The 22,103-nt window shown below is 41.5% G+C and overlaps 1 protein-coding gene across 9 annotated transcripts in view; it reads left to right on the forward strand.

The window, feature by feature from the left end:
- The window catches only part of CCNY (cyclin Y), a 240,744-nt gene that overhangs the window by 189,288 nt on the left and 29,353 nt on the right, over window positions 1–22,103 (forward strand). For all 9 annotated transcript variants that reach the window (XR_006279466.1, XR_006279467.1, XM_038388714.2 and 6 more), the window contains 3 exons: window positions 167–202; window positions 3,511–3,568; window positions 3,675–3,794. Coding sequence is in view for 7 of the 9 variants with exons in the window: in XM_038388714.2 (XP_038244642.1) it covers window positions 167–202; window positions 3,511–3,568; window positions 3,675–3,794 (214 nt within the window). In the remaining 2 variants the exon portion in view is untranslated. The remainder of the gene's footprint in view (window positions 1–166; window positions 203–3,510; window positions 3,569–3,674; window positions 3,795–22,103) is intronic.

Raw genomic sequence — 22,103 nt, forward strand, 5'->3', positions numbered from 1 at the left:
AACATACTGGTTATCTGGGCTTTGTGCTCTTTTAAATTTATATAGCTCTGTGTGTGTGTGTGTGTGTGTGTGTGTGTGTGTGTGTGTGTGTGTGTGTGTGTGTAAAATATATTTTTAATCCTAAATATCGATTCAAAGGCCATTAACTCTATATTTTGCTTTACAGTGTAGCTCTTGCAATATATTACCACATCAAAAACAGGTATGTAAATAATGAGTCTCATATTTTAAAAAATGTTCAATGTTTCTTTTAACTTTTTTCCATAGCCTGTAGCTTCTCCTACCCCTGGAATAAAGAGATTTCTCTATAAATTATATTGCTTTTCTGGGAATAAATTGACAGTTTTAAAAAATAATATAATGATGACTAAGTGTGGTTCAAATTCGTTTTAGTATTAGAAAACTTGGACTTCTGTTTAACAATTTTAGTTACACACACACACACAATGGTCACTTGTTAATAAAAAATGTGAGTACAAATTATGACACACACATCTAAACTGTGTCCTGCTGTGGCTTCTGTTTTGCCCTTTTGTGAAGGTTGCTGTAGGAACCATTGGGTCAGTGAGTAGTTATGAATTATCAATAGTGATGTGGCATGAAATAAAAATTCATATATTGTGCAATGGGAGTGGCATTATAAATAAATTAGTAGCCTCAGGAACAAAATTATTCACCAAAGTAGGCATGCCAATATCTGGTAATGTTTGTTTGGTTTTAGCTTGGGTGTGGTGATTAGGAAGAGGATGAGAGAGAGATCTAGAAATGAGCTATTCACTTCATACTGTTAGAGTTTAAGTTTGTAAATTGACTTTTTTTAACAATTCTGTTTTCTGAGAGCACCCTTTTAATAATCTTTCCTGTAATTGTCAGAAGGGGTTTTCAGCTTCCCTATTGATTGTTTTTAAACAGGTCCTTTCATTAGGGGAGGAAATGACTTAGGCTCCAGTCCAGCAAAACACTTAAACATGTGCTTACATTCAACCATGTGAATAATCTAGCTGACTTCAATGAGCCTACTCACCTGCTTAATGATAAGGATGTACCCAAGTGCCTGGGTGGGTCAAGGTCTCACTTAGTGTGGCCCAATTTTGCATTGAAGCCAGACTCTGTTTGCACAGGTGTGAGGGTCTGCAGTAGCAGGTACTTGTGCAGCCTCTACAGGGCAACACTTTAAACTAACTTTTTATAAAAGTGCTATAAAGGCCTGATCCAAAACCCATCAAAAGTCCATCAAAGGACTCCATAGATCACAATGGTCTTTGGATTGGGATCTAAAAGTGCAAAGTAAACAAACTGGAAAAAATAGATGGAGAGTGGAAATTTTAGCTAACTTCTTTCAGTTTATAGTAATCTGAACCTATTCAGAGTCCCACAGTCTTCAATGAGAGTGTAGCTTTTAACTATAGTAGGTAACAAGATAAGCATGGGTAAAAGTGTTTACAGGATTGGGGCCTGAGGATCATGTCATGAATGTGATACTTGTAACATTCACCCTTCTTGGTGAGGGATAGGTGAGTAAATGGAGATGGTTGCCTAGGATCGCTTTTTTTAAAGTGACACAACCAGACTAAAATACTTTCTGCTCTTGTTTTGATTTTGTACCTAAAGGGTGTCAGTGTCATAATCTGAGAACTATGTGCACTGAAGGTTTTCCTGTTGGGAAGCTTGTTTGCTTCTTTCACTCTTCTAACTGAGAGGTGAATTTATCAAGAAAGAACTGCACTGTCTTCTGTAGCTGTGCATTGATACACAACATGTTGTAAATGCGCCCTCTGCTGTACTCTTCAGCAACAGTTCTAGAAGTGAAGCTCTTGAAATGTGTTATATTTTCTTAAAGAATAGACATGAAGTGACTGTGACTCAAGATTAAAGGGACAATTTGAGGACAGCACTCTGTTGTTCATGCTTCGGTAACAGTAATAATTTTTTAAAACTTCAGTTTCCCAGCTACACAACTAAAAGTGAAGCATCAGTGTATATAGGATTTATCAATACTTGTCATGATTGTTTGGTTTACGAGCATAGTCCTGCTCCCATAAAAGTCAATATGAGTCTGACTGTAATGGGAATTGAATCCAGACCCCTGCTTTGCAACTGGATAACCTCCATGAATTTAAGTCCAGTAATGGCTATTAGCCAGGATGGGTAAGGAATGATGTCCCTAGCCTCTGTTTGTCAGAGGGTGGAGATGGATGGCAGGAGAGAGATCACTTAATCATTATCTGTTAGGTTCACTCCCTCTGGGGCACCTGGCATTGGCCACTGTCTGTAGATGGACCCTTGGTCTGACCCAGTATGGCCATTCTTGTGTTCTTAAGAAACTATTTAAGAAATATTTCATTCATTCTTTTTCTGTCCAGCACACTAGATTTACTCAAAACTAGATTACTTTCTAACTTCCCAAATTCTAATCAGGTGTTACAATAACATTTTCAAGAGAAACTATTGATAGATCAGACCAATCCAAGCTACATTTTTCCATAGTTAACCCAACTCTCTGACTGTATTGTTGTAATTGTCATCCTTTCTTCCCCCAATTCCTTTTCTTCATTGTTTGTTGTTCTCTGTTGCATCTTTTATTATATTTAGATTTTTAGCTCTGTCAAGCAGGGACCATGTCTGTCTTGTTTGTGAAATGCCTAACATGCTTTTGGGTGCTCAGAAAGCAAAACAATAACAAAACACTTCAGATTAGATATAAAATACTTCACTCCCAAGAGACACAAATTCCAAATGTTATTTTCAGTGAGGAAAATAAATACTTATCCTATCTCATTCTTCTGTTTAACAAAGTATTGATGACCAAGCAAATGCTTTCTAGGTGGGCTACAGCTAAAGCACGGAGGAAGGAGAAAGAGAGAATCCCTTTCTCTTTCCTTTGTAAAACGCCAGAATCATAATACCCTTCCTAACCACTGATTTTAGTGGACTAGAAAAATGTTTATTTTGTGCATTAGAAGGTTGCAAAGCAGAAACCTTTTATTTTCAGGTGCTGGGGCTTAAACTTACGTTGGGCACCAGTTAAATATATTTTGTGATCCCAGATCCCCACTGAACATCCAAGCTGTAACTTCCCTGAATGCACACAGTTCAGTACAGATAGAAAGTACATTCAACAGTCTGTTTAGGAGAAGCTCGTGACCAGAATAACAAGGATGCATCGAATAAAGATTAAACTGTAATTAGAAAGCCACATGGAGCAAAGTCCTGAGTTTTGACCGCTGCTTTTGGTACAACCTTTTTTCTGATTGTTAATATTTATTCCAAAATTACACAAAGTTCTTAACTTAAATAAACCAAATATAGTTATTAATGTCTGTGGAGTTGCATCTAGTGTCTTGCTATTCTTCAGTAGATGGGATTTGGTTGTAATACCAAAGTATAAAGTCTTACAACCAAGATGGTCAACACAAATAGTGCTACAATTAATGATGACTTGTTTTAGTTAGTGAAAGGCATGCACAGTCTTATGCTGGCAGTGAAATTAGTGTTTCTCTCTCTTTTCAGGGATACAGACGGAAGGATGCTCTTAGATATTTTTGATGAAAACCTTCACCCCCTTTCGGTAAACTCATCTATCTCTTCTAGTCTTTCATGAGACAGAGTCCGTGGCCTTTCCCTGTGCCTATGTGTTTGACTCAATCACCTGTTTGAAAATATTTCTTCCCCAGAAATCCGAAGTGCCACCAGACTATGACAAACACGACCCAGAGCAGAAACAGATTTACCGCTTTGTTCGGACATTATTCAGTGCTGCTCAACTGACTGCTGAATGTGCCATTGTCACTCTGGTAAGTGTCTGTGAAATTACATCAATCATTCAACAGATCCACCCTTGTTCCTTGAGCTTGTTTCTGTGCAGCTGTACAGAGCTGGATGTTAGGGAGTTTGTTCTCATCACACTTAGTGTAGAGATGAAGCAAGTTACTTGTTGTTTTCTTGGAGAATACATTATTGAAGTTATTACTGAAGTTTTACAGTAGTCTATATAGCATGTGTCACGGTCAGTTTTACATCTTGCTCACACAGCGTGATAACATTACAGGCCACCAGGCAATATAATACTTAGGTGGGGTAAGTGTCTTGGCCATGTGGGAATTTTAGATACTGAAACCATTCCACTTTGGTCAGGTTTACTGTGTATCATTATAGCTTCCAGCAAAGACTCTTTGACAACTGTCAGTAACTTAATGGCATTAGTAAGAGTTATGGATGCACAAGGGCTGCATGAGTGACTGGAGCATGTTGGTGGCTGCCGTTTTTACTTGTCGTGTACATGTCTTTGAGGGGCATGTCAGATCAGTGAAGAATTGAATAGCTAAGGATGAAGTTTATCTACCTAAAAATAGAGTGCTAAAGATGAAGGGCCAGATCCACAGCTGGTTTAAATAGGCATAACTCCATTGATTTCATGGGCTAATGGAGGTAGTCTGATTTCTGCCAGCTGAGAATCTGGCCTGAAATTTCTATCCTACTGACGCTGGTGAGTCTCTCTAGGTTTCAGGCACAGTTTTTGGTACATTCTTTGCATAGGTTTTAAAAAACCAAACATGCTGGTTATTTTCACCTCTACAGAGTGAGTTTGTAGGACAGTTTTTACCAGGTTTATTTTTGGAGGACAGGAGGTGAAATTGGAGAGGCAGAGCCTTGACATTTGACCCCATTCTTCCTCTTTGACAGTCCCTGTAGCTTTGTATCTCTTCAGTCCCTCCCTCTCTCTGATAGAGAATAGCCAGTGGGTCTGGCTCCCTCCAGTGTCTGTCAGTACCACTCGTGCTGGTCAGTAGGAGACATGATATGGGAAGAGTCGTGCAAGGTTTGCCCCCTACAGCCCTTGCTGTTCTGGGATGGGTATTGGTGTGCGCTTCTAGTCAACTGCTTGGCCCAGCCACTATCCATAGTTTTATACAATGAGTTTATTGCTCTGTCTCATACAGAAATAGTACTTAATTTAAAGAGCTTACTATCAAATACAGTGTAACACTCTTACAGGAACTTCTATTATCCAAATTTACATTCTATGAGCCATTGTGAAAGAGATCCCTCGTTCTAGTTGAAAAGGCAGGCTTTTATTATGCATAGCAATAATGTAGTAACTGTGGTTCGCATCAGGCTGTCACACCACTGCTCCGTGTTTCCATAGGAATCATGTTAATGAGGTCACCTTTGAGGAGAAAGAATAGTCCTCCATTCCTGTTGTAGAGAAATGGTTAAAAAATAAAACCCCACAGCCAACTGATTGGATTTTCATCAGCAGTTAAACATGCTGTTTGAATTAATTGACTCTTCTTTTATCTTAATTAATGAGCATCCCTCGTGATTGGAACCTGAGACCTGAACTCAAGTGTCTTGGGTTCTCTTCCTGGCTGTGCCACTCACGAGTTGTAGGAGCTTCGGCAAGACATTCGTGGCCTGATGTTCTGAGGTGCAGAGCACCCGCAGTTTCCAGTGACCTCAATGGGAGCCGCACACATGTTCAGCACTTTTCCAGATCAGGCCATTAATCTGCCGGAGCTCCCGTACCACTGTCTGTAAATATCCACCTCTGTAACGTGCTTCCAAACCTTCTTTTAGAAGTTTGACATAGTAGTATTTTTAATACCACGTTATTCATTAGTTACATATTCTCCCTTCATCTCTGATTTCCATTTCCTCATATGTCACCATTGCCATCAGTGGGGACCTAGAAACAGATCTCTCTGACTGCATGGAAAGTAATCTGCTTTTCTTTTCTTTTTTAAACCCTCCTAAATTGGCTTTGCTGACACATTACAAACTTTAGCCAAAATCTGCCAAGTGCTTTGAGTTTTGAGAAGTTGACTGTGGATAGAAACCAGCCTCCTCTGCACAAACCTATGTTTCACTGCAGTCCGATGTGGGAACAGACTACAATCTGATCTGCCACTCATTCCTTCTCGGGGGCCTGCCCACACTCAGGCATGTAGCATGTCTCCGGGAAAGCGCATCACAATGCCTCTTAAGAGACTTGAATTATTGGGTTTTTTTCCAGACCTTCTTTAATATATCAATACATTATTAAAAACAAACATTAACAAAGATCAAAGTATGTTGGGTGTCTTGAGGTGAATGCACTGCTTCCCCTTGGCATGCAAACATACCCTGGCGATGCTGCCTGAGAAGCATGGACAGCAGCAATGGTGGGTTAGATTGTAATCTGTACACCTGATGAAAGAACTGAGTGAAATGAACCCTCAGCCTGAGTCATAAAAGCTGCTTTCAAGAAAAAAACCCCACAAAACGAAACTCCATTGTAATGTTCCAGGTCAGAGGTGGGCAAACTTTTTGGCCCGAGAGCCACATCTGGGTTTGGAAATTGTATGGCAGGCCATGAATGCTCATGAAATTGTGGATTGGGGTGTGGGAGGGGATGAGGGCTCTGGCTGCTGATGCGAGCTCTTCGGTGGGTCCAGAATTGAGGAGTTCAGTGTGCCCGAAGGGGCTCCAGGCTGGAGCATGCAGGGAGGGAGGGCTCTGGCTGGGGGATGAGGGTTTGGGGTGCAGGAGGGTGCTCCTGGCTGGGACCAAGGGGTTTGGAGGGGGATCAGGGCTGGGCAGGGAGTTGGGGCATGGGAAGGGGTCAGAGGTACAGGCTCCGGGCAGTGATTACATCAAGTAGCTCCCACAAGCAGCGGCGTGTCCCCCTGCTCCGGCTCCTATGCGGAGGTGCGGCCAGGCAGTTATGCATGCTGCCCTGTCTGCAGGTGCCGCCCCTACAGCTCCCATTGGCTGTGGTTCCTGGCCAAGGGGAGCTATGGGGGCAGCACTTGGGGCGGGGACAGCATGCAGAGCCTCTTGACTGCCCCTATGTGTAGGAGCCGGAGGGGGGACATGCTGCTGCTGCTTCCAGGAGCCGCATGGAGCTGAGTAAACCCATGACCCCGCTCCCCAGCTGGAGTGCCGGAGCGGGGCAAGCCCTGGACCCTGCTCCCTGGCAGGTTCTCAAGGGCTGGATTAAAATGTCTGAAGGGCTGCATGCAGCCCCTGGGCTGTAGTTTGCCCACCCCTGCTCCAAGTGCTTAATTAAAACATTTCAATTAAAGCCTTTAATATTACAGCAAAAGAATTTATAATTAAACAAAAAGATTTAATTTCCACAAAGCCCTCCAAAGTTGCAGAGAGATTTCTTGTACTGATAGGTGAGGAAATTAATATCTGATGTTGAGACAATTAAAATACTAATTTGCATTATTTATTTTCAGAATAACACCACACAAACAACATTAATTGAAAGAATGAATTTTATTGCTGATTAAAACGCATTTAAATAAGATTTTCTGTCTTGATGAATAGCTGTCTTGTGCTCAAGCTGTGACCTGGCTTTATGGAAGGAATATTGGGTAAAGGTTCTCATCCCTCTCTAGGAGGTACTTCCATCCTTGCTGAAACTGAGAGATTGTTATCATTTTCCACCGATCATATCTGCAACACTGTTCTCAAGGTTCTATGTTGCTGGTTGGGTGGTCGTGGCACGATCTAATAAGATCACTGTTTAATTGGCTAGCTCAATATAAGTGCTCAGTATTAATATTCTCCATAACTCAAGGAAAAGGTGTCTTCACTAGTTATATGTTGTCACTTTGTCCTACAAACACATAAGCAGTCTGATCACTAGAATTGGGGAGGAAGGATGGTCTATTGGACATCAGTTCTGTGCTCTGCCGCAGACTTCCTGTGTCACCCTGGGCAAATTGCTTAGTCTCTCCGTGCCTCAGTTCCCTCTCTGTAAAATGGTGGTGATAGCACTTCCCTGCCTTTCAGGGCTGTAGTGAGGATAAATACATAAATGCTTGTGAGATACTCAGATAATATGGTAATAGGGGCCAGATGAGTACCTAAAAATCTAAATTATTTTTTTAAATTTAGATGAATATAGATACAAGAAGCTATTGGTTGGTGCCTAGATCACATTCAGCATTTGTACCACGTTCATCTCCACAGTATTCCACAGCGATGGGAGTATTGTAATTACATAAGAGTCTACATTTGCCATATGAATTTAAGTAATCCAACCAAACGTTCCCAAGTTCTCCTTATCCTGGAAACAGTCAGGTTTCCAACAGTAGAATAAAGAGAGCACTGCAGAACTGTAAAGAGAAAAAAGAAAAGGAGTACTTGTGGCACCTTAGAGACTAACAAATTTATTAGAGCGTAAGCTTTCGTGAGCTACAGCTCACTTCATCGGATGCATTTGGTGGAAAAAACAGAGGAGAGATTTATATATATACACACACACACACACACAGAGAACATGAAACAATGGGTTTATCATACACACTGTAAGGAGAGTGATCACTTAAGATAAGCCATCACCAACAGCAGGGGGGGGAAGGAGGAAAACCTTTCATGGTGACAAGCAGGTAGGCTAATTCCAGCAGTTAACAAGAATATCAGAGGAACAGTGGGGGGGTGGGGTGGGAGGGAGAAATACCATGGGGAAATGCATCGGATGAAGTGAGCTGTAGCTCACGAAAGCTTATGCTCTAATAAATTTGTTAGTCTCTAAGGTGCCACAAGTACTCCTTTTCTTCATGGGGAAATAGTTTTACTTTGTGTAATGACTCATCCATTCCCAGTCTCTATTCAAGCCTAAGTTAATTGTATCCAGTTTGCAAATTAATTCCAATTCAGCAGTCTCTCGTTGGAGTCTGTTTTTGAAGCTTTTTTGTTGAAGTATAGCCACTCTTAGGTCTGTGATCGAGTGACCAGAGAGATTGAAGCGTTCTCCAACTGGTTTTTGAATGTTATAATTCTTGACGTCTGATTTGTGTCCATTCATTCTTTTACGTAGAGACTGTCCAGTTTGACCAATGTACATGGCAGAGGGGCATTGCTGGCACATGATGGCATATATCACATTGGTAGATGCGCAGGTGAACGAGCCTCTGATAGTGTGGCTGATGTGATTAGGCCCTATGATGGTATCCCCTGAATAGATATGTGGACAGAGTTGGCAACGGGTTTTGTTGCAAGGATAGGTTCCTGGGTTAGTGGTTCTGTTGTGTGGTGTGTGGTTGCTGGTGAGTATTTGCTTCAGATTGGGGGGCTGTCTGTAAGCAAGGACTGGTCTGTCTCCCAAGATCTGAGAGAGCGATGGCTCGTCCTTCAGGATAGGTTGTAGATCCTTGATGATGCGTTGGAGAGGTTTTAGTTGGGGGCTGAAGGTGATGGCTAGTGGCGTTCTGTTGTTTTCTTTGTTGGGCCTGTCCTGTAGTAGGTGACTTCTGGGTACTCTTCTGGCTCTGTCAATCTGTTTCTTCACTTCAGCAGGTGGGTATTGTAGTTGTAGGAATGCATGATAGAGATCTTGTAGGTGTTTGTCTCTGTCGGAGGGGTTGGAGCAAATGCGGTTATATCGTAGCGCTTGGCTGTAGACAATGGATCGAGTGGTATGATCTGGATGAAAGCTAGAGGCATGTAGGTAGGAATAGCGGTCAGTAGGTTTCCGATATAGGGTGGTGTTTATGTGACCATCGCTTATTAGCACCGTAGTGTCCAGGAAGTGGATCTCTTGTGTGGACTGGTCCAGGCTGAGGTTGATGGTGGGATGGAAATTGTTGAAATCATGGTGGAATTCCTCAAGGGCTTCTTTTCCATGGGTCCAGATGATGAAGATGTCATCAATGTAGCGCAAGTAGAGTAGGGGCATTAGGGGACGAGAGCTGAGGAAGCGTTGTTCTAAGTCAACCATAAAAATGTTGGCATACTGTGGGGCCATGCGGGTACCCATCGCAGTGCCGCTGATTTGAAGGTATACATTGTCACCAAATGTGAAATAGTTATGGGTGAGGACAAAGTCACAAAGTTCTGCCACCAGGTTAGCCGTGACAGTATCGGGGATACTGTTCCTGACGGCTTGTAGTCCATCTTTGTGTGGAATGTTGGTGTAGAGGGCTTCTACATATTTCCCCATGGTATTTCTCCCTCCCACCCCACCCCCCACTGTTCCTCTGATATTCTTGTTAACTGCTGGAATTCGCCTACCTGCTTGTCACCATGAAAGGTTTTCCTCCCCCCCCCCCCCCGCTGTTGGTGATGGCTTATCTTAAGTGATCACTCTCCTTACAGTGTGTATGATAAACCCATTGTTTCATGTTCTCTGTGTGTGTGTATATAAATCTCTCCTCTGTTTTTTCCACCAAATGCATCCGATGAAGTGAGCTGTAGCTCACGAAAGCTTATGCTCTAATAAATTTGTTAGTCTCTAAGGTGCCACAAGTACTCCTTTTCTTTTTGCGAATACAGACTAACACGGCTGCTACTCTGAAATCTGTAAAGAGAAAGTTCATCCCACCTGCAGTATTTCCTCAGAAGAAGAGTCTAATGCTTAGGGATTTACTTTGTGTCTCTATCAGGTATTCCTGCAGGACAGTTTCATTATAATTATAGGCTCTCACATGTACGTACGTGTGTGTGTGTGTGTGTGTGTGTGTGTGTGTGTGTGTGTGCGCATGCACATATGTGTAGAGCAAAAAAGCTTGCCCTCCCTTTACAGGTATTGGCTGCATTTACATCGCGTTTTCTGACTTTTAACTGCTCGTGAAAATTTCTTTAATCTAACAACATTGGTTTGACTTGCTAAATTGATGTATGGAGGAGAAGGCTGTTTTTCTTTCTGTTCATTGATTTTGCTGGTTGTCTGCAAACCATTTTCACTAAACAGGAGGGGATTTTCTTGAGAATAGAAAAGTGTCCTTTATGGAACGGAAAGCCCCATTATCCATAGTGTGACAGCCCATTGTGAATCACGAAGGAGGTAGCAGAGCTAAGAGGAAGGGGAGGAATGAGCACTCAGTTAGTGAAATATGTCCCTCCACCATACTCCTTAATCTATCCTAGTGACATGAATTCTGCAGCTGTCACAGCCCTACTGAATATCTGACAAACTCAAGGTATGAAAACCCTTCCACGTGCTGGCCACCATTACTCTTGCTAGTGACAATCTTATAAAAAGCTTATTTAATAAAATCTTGTCATTTAAAAAAGAAAAGTAAATTGCCACAATGCTATTCTTTATCTTTTGTTTAAGTTTGATACCCTATTGTGTCCAAAGATTAATATGGCAGCATAAGGTTATTATCTGACATAAAATCTGCTCCATATTATATATCAATCCTAAATTCACTGTCTAGGAAATTTAAAATCACTACCTCCCATTTCTTTTTTGGGCAGTGAGACAAAGCCAAAAAATTCCTGTTGGGCTCAGTTCTCTATCCATACAATGTCACATACCTGGTGATGATTTAAGAAAAAAACAAAACAAAACCCCAAGCCTGCTGATCTGCAGTAATGACTACAAATGCTTTTCTTTGGAGCTCTGCACTTTCCTAACTAGTAGCATCTGTGACCATGCATAATTACCCAAGAAAACAAAATGGAACTGTGTTGACTTCTGTTTCAGTGGAAATATTGCAAAGAAGCAAAATTTAAGACAATGGGGGGAATCTGTTCCCCCCCCCCCCCCCCGAAAGGGGAAAGGACAAATTCACTCAGGGAATGTGGTTTTATTTTTAGACTTCTGAGTTAATGATCTTGATCTTCCATTCCTTGTGAACCCAGAACTTCCACTTAAGTCAGGGGGAATCCTGGCTGTGTTAGGAAGGAACACTGAGACGCAGTGTACAAGGAGAGTGGAAAATAAATATCATATAATAGTCTGAATGTGTTTTAGCTGCATCTTTATTTCCAAAAGAAACTGGATGAAATTTTGAGGCAGAATCAGAGGTTATGAACACTGGAGTTTCTCCTGATTCACCTAAGGTTTGATGTTAAATATCTGTGTGTGTTGTTAATAATAATAATAATAATTTTTATTTTTGGCCACCTTTTTCAGAGATTTTTGGAGCTAACTATTTCACTACTTTTCACATTTGGTCTCTTTTGAAAGTTGGACAAGCAGAGGCAGTATCATGCCAGGATATCCTCTTCTACAAATGGATGGCACCAGGTCTGTCTGGAACGTGTTAAGTGCCCAGCTGAACAAGTGCAAAGCATGCAGTTGTTTTTGGAGAGAGTCAGCAGGGAGCTGGCTAATCTCTTAGAACAGAAGCACGTGGCAGTTCAGTGGCTGGATTCGAGCCAATAAGCATCTTTCAGTGTCTAGCAAAAGTTACCTTAGGGCCAGTACATACAATAATCTTTCCATGCAAATCCCTTTTCAGTTTCAGACATTGGGATGCACCAAACTTTTGTACTTGTGAAGAAACAGATGTATTTATTCCTTTTTACTTTGTTGATGTGTGTTGGAAGGAACTGTGCCTTCATGTGGTATGTGGGGGATAACAACATTTAAGCCCCAGTCTCACAACTGACAGTGTGTGGGCAGATTACTGTGCTCACAGGGACCACCACTGGAGCAGATTGGGGTCCATAGAGGCACAACTGCACAGTACCAGCTGCAGGATTGGAACCTTAAACTGCATAGGCTGAACTCTCTTGTCAGGTAGACCAGTGTAAATTCAGTGATTCCTCTGAAATCAAAAAAGTTTTGCTAGTAAAATTCAGATCAGAATCTGACCCACAGCACTGAAAAAAACATCATGAGAAGAGGCTCTGTTTCTACCTTTATGATGCTAAGAATCCTTCATTTTTCCTTCTCTGCTCGGGTTGATGGCTGATGAGAAATGAAGTTCGTTTGGAGGAGGTCTTGCTCCTACTGCTGGTATTTTGTCTGAGAATTTTATAACATTCTGATAATGCCAGGTGATTTCCATCAGCTCAGTCAGCCATAGGTTGGCTGCCCACTTGCTCCATTGTGCTTTCTCTCTCTCTCTCCAGAAACATTCAAGAATGGCTAACTTTTGTATTAGAAATATGTAATTATTATTTCTGCACATCTGCTACTCTGTTATCTTTTTAAGGTGAGATAGTTAATCAGGGATTTTGTTTTACCAGTGGTAGTCACTGTTGTATACATTTTTCACATGTAACTAGCCATTTTGACTGGATAGTAAATTTTAAGCCAAGTAAGTAAAATTTCCCCCCATCTCCAACTCTTTCTGAGCAGTTTACATGGACTGGGTTGGATGATGTAATGGGCATTCTGAATCTACCCTTTAATTGACCCCACATCTCTTTCAGAAAAGATACCATCTAGTCTAAAAGAGTACCTCTCTTACAGTTTTCAAAATACCTAGTTTTCACTGTACCCAAATCTGCAGTAAATTTGGTTTTGACATAATTAATCTCTACCATTACCGCTTCATTGCTCCACTCGGCTCTTGTTTAAGTGTTTTGAGATTTCTAAAGTTCTTAAATGAACATTTTTTAACTTGGGCACCTAGATGCATATTTAGGCATCTGAGTAAAAGTGGCTTGACTCCCCCCCCCCCCCCCAAGGGACTAAAGCAGGTAGTGCTCAGCACCACTGGAAATTGGCCACTGAATCATTTAGGGGTCTAAATTTTAGGCACCCAGTATTGAAGGATTTTCAATGGCCTGAGCCCTCAAGTTCTTTCAGTTCTTGTTGACTTCAGAAGGCAGTCAGCACCTCACAGGTTTGGGCCTTTGTGAAGCTTGTGGCAAAATTAAATGCTTTCAGTGCAGAATTGTGTAGGTCAACAGAGTTCTTGCATTTTGCAGAACAGGAAAGGAATATCAAATTACTCCTGTTTTCTTTCAGCTGCTCTGTCACTGAAACATCTGATCTGCCACACAAACAACTTGTCTGAATCTTGCCAGTGTTGCAATAGAGATGGCAATTTCAAGTTTCATAGATTCATAGATACTAAGGTCAGAAGGGACCATTCTGATCATCTAGTCCGACCTCCTGCACAGCGCAGGCCACAGAATTTCACCCACCCACTCCTATGAAAAACCTTACCCATGTCTGAGCTATTGAAGTCCTTAAATCATGGTTCAAAACTTCAAGGAGCAGAGAAGCCTCCCTCAAGTCAACCATGCCCCATGCTACAGAGGAAGGCGAAAAACCTCCAGGGCCTCTCCAATCTGCCCTGGAGGAAAATTCCTTCCCGACCCCAAATATGGCAATCAGCTAAACCCTGAGCACATGGGCAAGATTCACCAGCCAGATACCCAGGAAAGAATTTTCTATAGTAACTCAGATCCCATCCATCTAATATCCCATCTCAGGGGATTTGGCCTCTTTACCCTGAATATTTAAAGATCAATTACTTACCAAAATCCCATTATCCCATCATACCATCTCCTCCATAAACTTATCGAGTAGAATCTTAAAACCAGATAGATCTTTTGCCCCCACTGCTTCCCTTGGAAGGTTATTCCAAAACTTCACTCCTCTGATGGTTAAAAACCTTCCTCTGATTTCAAGTCTAAACTTCCTGGTGGCCAGTTTATACCCATTTGTTCTTGTGTCCACATTGGTGCTGAGCTGAAATAATTCCTCTCCCTCTCCTGTATTTATCCCTCTGATATATTTATAGAGAGAAATCATATCTCCCCTCAACCTTCTTTTACTTAGGCTAAACAAGCCAAGCTCCTTAAGTCTCCATTCATAAGACAAGTTTTCCATTCCTCGGATCATCCTAGTAGCCCTTCTCTGTACCTGCTCCAGTTTGAATTCATCCTTTTTAAACATGAGACCAGAACTGCACACAGTATTCTAGGTGAGGTCTCACCAGTGCCTTGTATAATGGTACTAAAACCTCCTTATCCCTACTGGAAATGCCTCTCCTGATGCATCCCAAAACCGCATTACTTTTTTTCACAGCCATATCACATTGGCAGCTCATAGTCATCCTATGATCAACCAATACTCCAAGGTCCTTCTCCTCTTCCGTTACTTCTAGTTGATGCGTCCCCAACTTATAACTAAAATTCTTGTTATTAATCCCTAAATGCATAACCTTACACTTCTCACTATTAAATTTCATCCTATAAATATTACTCCAGTTTACAAGGTAATCCAGATCCTCCTGTATAATATCCCGATCCTTCTCTGAATTGGCAATACCTCCCAGCTTTGTATCATCTGCAAACTTTATTAGCACACTCCCACTTTTTGTGCCAAGGTCAGTAATAAAAAGATTAAATAAGATTGGTCCCAAAACCGATCCCTGAGGAACTCCACTGGTAACCTCCCTCCAACCTGACAGTTCGCCTTTCAGTAGGACCCGTTGCAGTCTCCCCTTTAACCAATTCCTTATCCACCTTTTGATGTTCATATTGATCCCCATCTTCTCCAATTTAACTAATAATTCCCCATGTGGCACGGTATCAAATGCCTTACTGAAATCTAGGTAAATTAGATCCACTGCATTTCCTTTATCTAAAAAATCTGTTACTTTTTCAAAAAAGGAGATTAGGTTGGTTTGGCACGATCTACCTTTTGTAAAACCATGTTGTATTTTGTCCCATTTACCATGGACTTAAATGTCCTTAACTCATTTCTCCTTCAAAATTTTTTCCAGGGCCTTGCATACTACAGATGTCAAACTAACTGGCCTGTAGTTACCTGGATCACTTTTTTTTCCTTTCTTAAAAATAGGAACTATGTTAGCAATTCTCCAATCATTCGGTACTACTCCTGAGTTTACAGATTCATTAAAAATTCTTGCTAATGGGCTTGCAATTTCAGGTGCCAATTCCTTTAATATTCTTGGATGAAGATTATCTGGGCCCCCCGATTTAGTCGCATTAAGCTGTTTCAGTTTTGCTTCTACCTCAGATATGGTAATATCTACCTCTATATCCTCCTTCCCATTTGTCATGCTACCATTATCCCCAAGATCCTCTTTAGCCTTATTAAAGACTGAGGCAAAGTATTTGTTTAGATATTGGGCCATGCCTAGATTATCTTTAACCTCCACTCCACCCTCAGTGTTAAGCAGCCCCACTTCTTCTTGCTTAGTTTTCTTCTTATTTAAGTTATTTCTTTTCAGTGCTCCCTACGTAGCCTCCATTTTGTCCGATGATAAAAACAGCCATTAAGCGTAGAGGTGGTTGGGAATTTTCCATTGGAATGATTTTTCAACAGAAAATACAGTTTCTTCAATATCAATGTTTTCTTTAGGAGCATTTTTCAATTTTTCAAAAAAAATTGTGGTTTTCCATTGGGAAAAATCAAAATGAAATACTTCATTTTGGATTAGTTCAACCTGATTTGGAATATTTTGGTTTGTTGAAATTACCTAAAACGGTTTTATTTTGAGTCAGTTTAACATTAAGCTGCATTTTCCCACTGTGGTGCATTGCTGATAGGGCCTTTTCTCTCCTGTTGGCTTGCTTCCATTGGGGACTACATCCCCCTTAATACAACATGGTCTCTCCTCTGGCAGTCTGTGTGGAGTATCATGGAAGTCACGGGAGTACAGGTGTATCATAAGACACGTTGTCTGGCCAGGAAGCCTGGCCTGTAAATGGGAATTGAATATCTGGATCTCGAACCGTAACTCCTATGAGGCAGATGCTCATACTGGGGGAAGAGCAGTTAAATGCTGAACTGACTAAAAACAGTGTTTGGGGTCAGTTCAATAAGCCAAAAATATACATTTTGATTTGGGAATATCTAAATGTTTTGTTTGGACCAGAAAACATTGAGATGAAATGCTTTGATACTCCCGAATAGAAATTTTTTTTCAATACGTCTTTGCACAAAAATTTTGGTATTGAATATTTTGTCCCAATTTGGGAGGAAAACAAAATTTGAAATATTGGAATTTCCCATGGAATGGCAATTCTGAATTTTTCCTAGCTCTCATTCAAAGCAAAGAAATCAATACCATCTCGGTTCCAGTCTTCTCTTCCTTCAAAAGGTCTTGCATCCTGTTGGTGGGTTTTGAAGTATGTAATAAATATTATTCAACTATTAGTGTGTCACCAGAAAGGTATTTGCAGCTAGGAAAAATCACCTAAGTAGTTTAATATAGGTCTAAAATATTAGGCTGCTAGTGTCCTGAGTGTAACCTCCAATCTGATATTTGATGTAAATTCTGTGAAATGGCCAAGAAAAAGTCAGAATTATTACTATTCTGACTGAGATTTTTAGCTTTAATTCTGTTGTTTTATGTTTGTATTATTAAAAATGCCCAAAGGTTGCTTACACAATACACCCAAGAATTTAATTTGTGGTTACAGTGAAATACAAAGATGCCAAGTTTTCTACAGAAAAATCTGTTTGTAGCTGGGGATTGACATTATCAATGAACAAATGTAATACAGACATGCAGATACGGCCAGTTTAGGAGGTAAATATATCAAGTAAGTTTTTTTGTTTTTGTTTTAATGTAAGGACCAGTGCTTCTGGAGTTTTGGGGGCACAGCATATTTCAAAGTAAAAAAATTTTTAAATGATCATTACTTAAGATTTTCTACAGCAGAGCAGAGCATTCAAGTAACCAAAATATGTAAACAAAGGTTTTTTTTAAAGATTGAAGTGCAGTTAGTGTTTAAAGGGAAGAAAAAAAAAAGTGTGTGGGGGGCGGGGGTCCGACCTGTTTTGCAGCCTCAGATAATAAAAGCAAAGTTGTATCTTGTTTGGCCAAGGGCCACCCAACATTTTCTATTCTGTGGTGTTTGTTTAAATAAGAACTGAGCTCACTATATAGCAGTCTTGTTGCCAATCAACTTGAGAGCCAAACTGTAGACTCCATAATCATGCTTGTTGGGGTCTTGTGACCACACTAGTTGTGATTATAATTGGGTAAAGATGGGATTTTGGAGGCTCTGGAAATACTGAGAGGAATGGGAAAGTGAACTGGGATAGGCAAGTGCTTTTAGTTTTTAGAATCCAGCTCCGTGAATGTTTAGCTAGGGAAGCATTGTGGACTTTCATCTGCATAAACCTAGTGTCAGAAAGACAAGTTTCTAGGGATCAATTACATGGAAATAAAATGCAATTCCAGAATGTCTATCTGTTAAGGCAGTAGTACTATTTCTAAAGATGGATCAAACTCTCTTAAGTGGGTGAAGGTAATTCATGGCATTTAACTCCTGGCTTCTAAACACCATACATGGTAATTATATTGTATTACTTATGGTTCTGTAACAGAAAAATCTATTGAGATAGTCATGTGGAGATGAGTCTTCAGTAAAGATAATAGATTGCTTCTCCTGATTCTTTCAGGTACAGATTTATTTCCTCCAGTGTTCAGATTAGTACATTTTATAACATACTTCCCTAAGATGAACTTTTTAAATTCAGATTATTAGTCCCCTTTATAGCAACTGATCCTAAAGACAGGAACATACAGAGGGTCTATTACTTTTGTAAGTTAAGCAAGAGGGAGAACTAGAACATAATGAGCTTAGCAAAGACATTAGAAAAGCACAATAAATCTTAGGTCTATTTGATACAAAAATTGGATTGAAATTAGTGAGCAGATCTGTGTTTACCCGAGTGCTAAACATGCAGAGATGTAGTTGCACAGATGACGTGAATACCAGTGGGAGTTGCACGAGTAAATACCCAGCATTTGTTTTTCTTGACCCTAGAGCCATTTCTTAGCTTATGCCAGCAGAAGCCAAGTTTTGGTCCCAGGCTGCCAGTGAATCCGCTTAAAATTAGGGCTACAATGGTGATAATCACCCAAAAGCCTTGCTCTGTAAATGGGCCCAGAGCCAGCTGGAATAGCTTCAAAAGTTGGTGCTGATTTAGCATCTCTCACCAGGAGCTTCCACTAGCCAGAACATTGCATTGTGTCTCCTCAGCAACACAGGCTACCACAAGAACAGCAGACCCGTTCTCTAATTTCTACACTGGCTTCCTGTACAATTTTGAGTCAAGTTCAATGTCTTGATCCTTATTTTCAAGGCGCTTCATGGGCTGGGTCCAGCATACCTAAGAGATGGCCTGAAGCATTGGGATGAAGACCATAGCCAACAACTCCGTTCCTCTGGCACAATTTAACTCTCTATATCATAGGGGTAAAGCTCATCTGTGCAGGAGACAGATTTCTTGCAAACTGGTCTGAGTCTGTGGAAGGAACTCCCGCAGAAGCTAAGGACCATTACAGACTTTCCAAGTGCCAGACACGCTTCTCGGACCTGCCTTCTCTAACATAAGTGCATAATAGCTTGTACATTGAAAAAAACCAAAACCCCACCAAAACAGAGCACTAAGCTGCACACACAGTTCTCCCCTTAGAGAGAGGATAAGAGAGAGAACCAGCCAAACAGGACAGATTGCTTAATGGGCTACTAGATGGTGCTTAAATACTATGGAGATGAGGGTAGTATAAGAATAAAAGTGTTCTCTGGAGTCCTAACTTGATTAGAAAGCTGCAGGCCCCTGGAAAGGATGCTGGCCATGCCTCCTTCCCCAGGGAGAATTACACCTCCAACCTAAATGTGCTCTTATTTATATTAGCTTGTTATTTCTAGTCTATATTCCCTGTATCCTAAATAATTCTTCTTCCTTCTTGGTATTTACACTCTTCAAATATCTGTATCTCATGTCCTTAATCTTCTCTGAGCCAAGCTATATATATTTAGCTCTGTGAATATTTCCTAATATTTCCTCCCCTCTCTCTGATCGTTTTCCAGCCCTCCCCCGCCTTCTGGCAGGTTTGCGGGCCCAGTGACCTTGGCGGGAGCAGGCTTCTCAGGTCTAGGACCCTGTCAGAGCAGCAGATGGTCAGGATGTTGAATGCTGCTTGGCTCCTACTTAGCTGCTGCCGTTGCTAAGGATTAAAAAGGTTAAAGGGGGCAAATTGAGGGGTAGGGTCTGAGCAGGGGGTGGAAACTGACTACAGGCCAGGGATCAAACAGCTGGAGGCAGGGGCAGGAGGGAGGCTGATGAGCAAAACTGGGGGAGGGAGGTAAGAGCCAGTGTTCAGGCCAGGGCTGAGGCGCTGCCAGATGGTGGCAGAGGGCAAAACCCGATACAGGAAGGGGCAGAGGCGGTAACAATTACCATGATGGGATGATCCACCTGCCCTGTTTGCAAAAATAGGGTGTGGGCAGAGGGGCTTCTATGCTTTGGAGGAAGTGTTCAGACAAGAAGAATGAAGATATCCTGGGCTGCTTGCGATGTACAGTTAGGTGAAGCAACAATAGAAATAAAGGAAGTAAACACTGCACAAGTAAAACATGCCTTAAGTTTTTAGTCAACACTCAGAGTAGATAAAACACACCCTGCTCCTTCCTTTAGCTGTGTTTTCCTATTACTGCGATCTATCCGTACTTGTTGCGGCCCCATTACAGAGAACAGAATAAGGAGCCTCCCTCTGATCCATTGTAATAATGCTCCATTCGCTGGCCAGCAAGGTGCGCTCACGCTCAGGGAACGGACACCTTCAGGGCAGACTGGCCCAGGATGCTGAATACCACTTGCATTTTCTTTTAAAATGCCTCTAATTCTGGGCAAGGGACAATTTTCAGTTGTGCCCCAACAGATAAAAAATACAGGACATTTACAGTACAGGTGAAGTGTCCAGTAGGGAAATCCACATTGAGCACAGATCTGGATTGGGGCTGCTGGTAAGATATGCACTGGCGAAGAAGCATGTTCACTGTATCCTGTGCTTTTAACATTCTAAGCTGTGACACAGCCAGTCTGTTCCTGACACGCATCTGTACGACACCGGGGCCATAACCCTGGTAATTTGTCCATCTAGCCACTATAACCCTGGCACTGGCATTTCTCTCATTGAAGCACAGCATAATCTGATTTCACAATCACCACAGCCATATACTTTCTGCTATCTCCACACTTAGGTGAGAGAGGCCTCGCCTGGCCAGAAGTCAGATGTCATAGAACCATAGGGTTAGAAGGTCATCTAGTCTAACTCCCTGTCAAGATGCAGGATGCGTCATGCCTCTGATCAGCTGTCACAACATAGCTTCCCCAACTGAATGATACTTCCCAACTGGCCGTCTATAAACAAGCCATGCTGCTATAGTCCTTCACCTTTAAAGGGGAATAATCACAATTTGCTTGGCTGGTTTCAGGAGGAGAAATGATCAGGTACAAGCCAACCATAAATATTGTACCAAGAAGCAAACGATAAACAAAGCATCAGTTATAAGCCAACCATAAATATTGTACCAAGAGCAAACTCTTAGAAAAATAAAATCACAATGCAAAAGGTAAAAACCAGAAATATTACAATGTTCCCACCCCCCAAAATGGCTGTCTCCCTCCTATAAAGGCCAGAGAAAGGGTGACCTCTGCTTACAGAGAGTCAGATGCTATGTTGCTAATTCAGTTGCTAGATAATCCACCTCTGAGGTAAATTCGTTCTTTGTTTACTCTTGAGTCCCTTTTATTCTCCTACGTGTCATCGAGAGAGGTGGCTGTTTATTCTAACCAGAGTCTCACTGTGAGGTGATGGAAAACCACCAGTATCACCTTTTTATAAACAGAAATACAATTATATGTCTTTCTGAATATGTTTCATGCCATTAAGTCATTGCAGTACCCATATTTGTTACTATTATTTTCAGTCCAGGTTTTTTAGTACCTATCAATGAGTTTATTTAAAGGTTATGTAGGAGGATACTAAAGGAATGTTAAAGGATTGTGTGACAATGTGGCACCTAAAAAAAACCATACAGTAGCTTTTATTGTCCATGTACTGTACCAATATGCAAAAATAAACGTGTCGTCAGATGTCACAAGTGTGGTGCTCTGTTCTGTCCAATATTGATAACAGTTGGCTGCGTGCGTGTGTTCCCTCTGTGTGCTGCCCTGGCTCTGCACAGATCGCTATACAGCAGACCCCTAGAGAACCCCCAATGAGCACAGACTCCAATAAGGTATGAAGGCACCCTGCCAGGTTTATTGTCAAACGAAGCAGAGTAATAGTTTCCCGCAGACTCTACAGCACATACTATGAATATGTGCCCCCTTGACAATGGACACAGCTCGGTCAGTGGCAGGCCTCTCCATTGCCCCCTAGGACGGATAAAGACATCCACTCAGGGATGCATTCTTATACACAGGTACAAACAAGTTACACATCACTTCTTACGCATCGAGGTACAACCCCTCTGCCTGTTGGGGTGCTGCCTTTCTCCTGGTACATATTGGTTCGAACCAACAAGTCTATCCATCATATTATCCTTTTGACCTTATCTTTTAGGATGGGTCAGCCTGTTCCTCATTATCTCTGTGGAATGTATTCGTGCCGGAAAGTTCTGGCGCCATCCTGGCACAGGTTTAT

Source organism: Dermochelys coriacea, chromosome 2 (genome assembly GCF_009764565.3).
Source record: "Dermochelys coriacea isolate rDerCor1 chromosome 2, rDerCor1.pri.v4, whole genome shotgun sequence".
Lineage (NCBI taxonomy): Eukaryota > Metazoa > Chordata > Testudines > Dermochelyidae > Dermochelys > Dermochelys coriacea.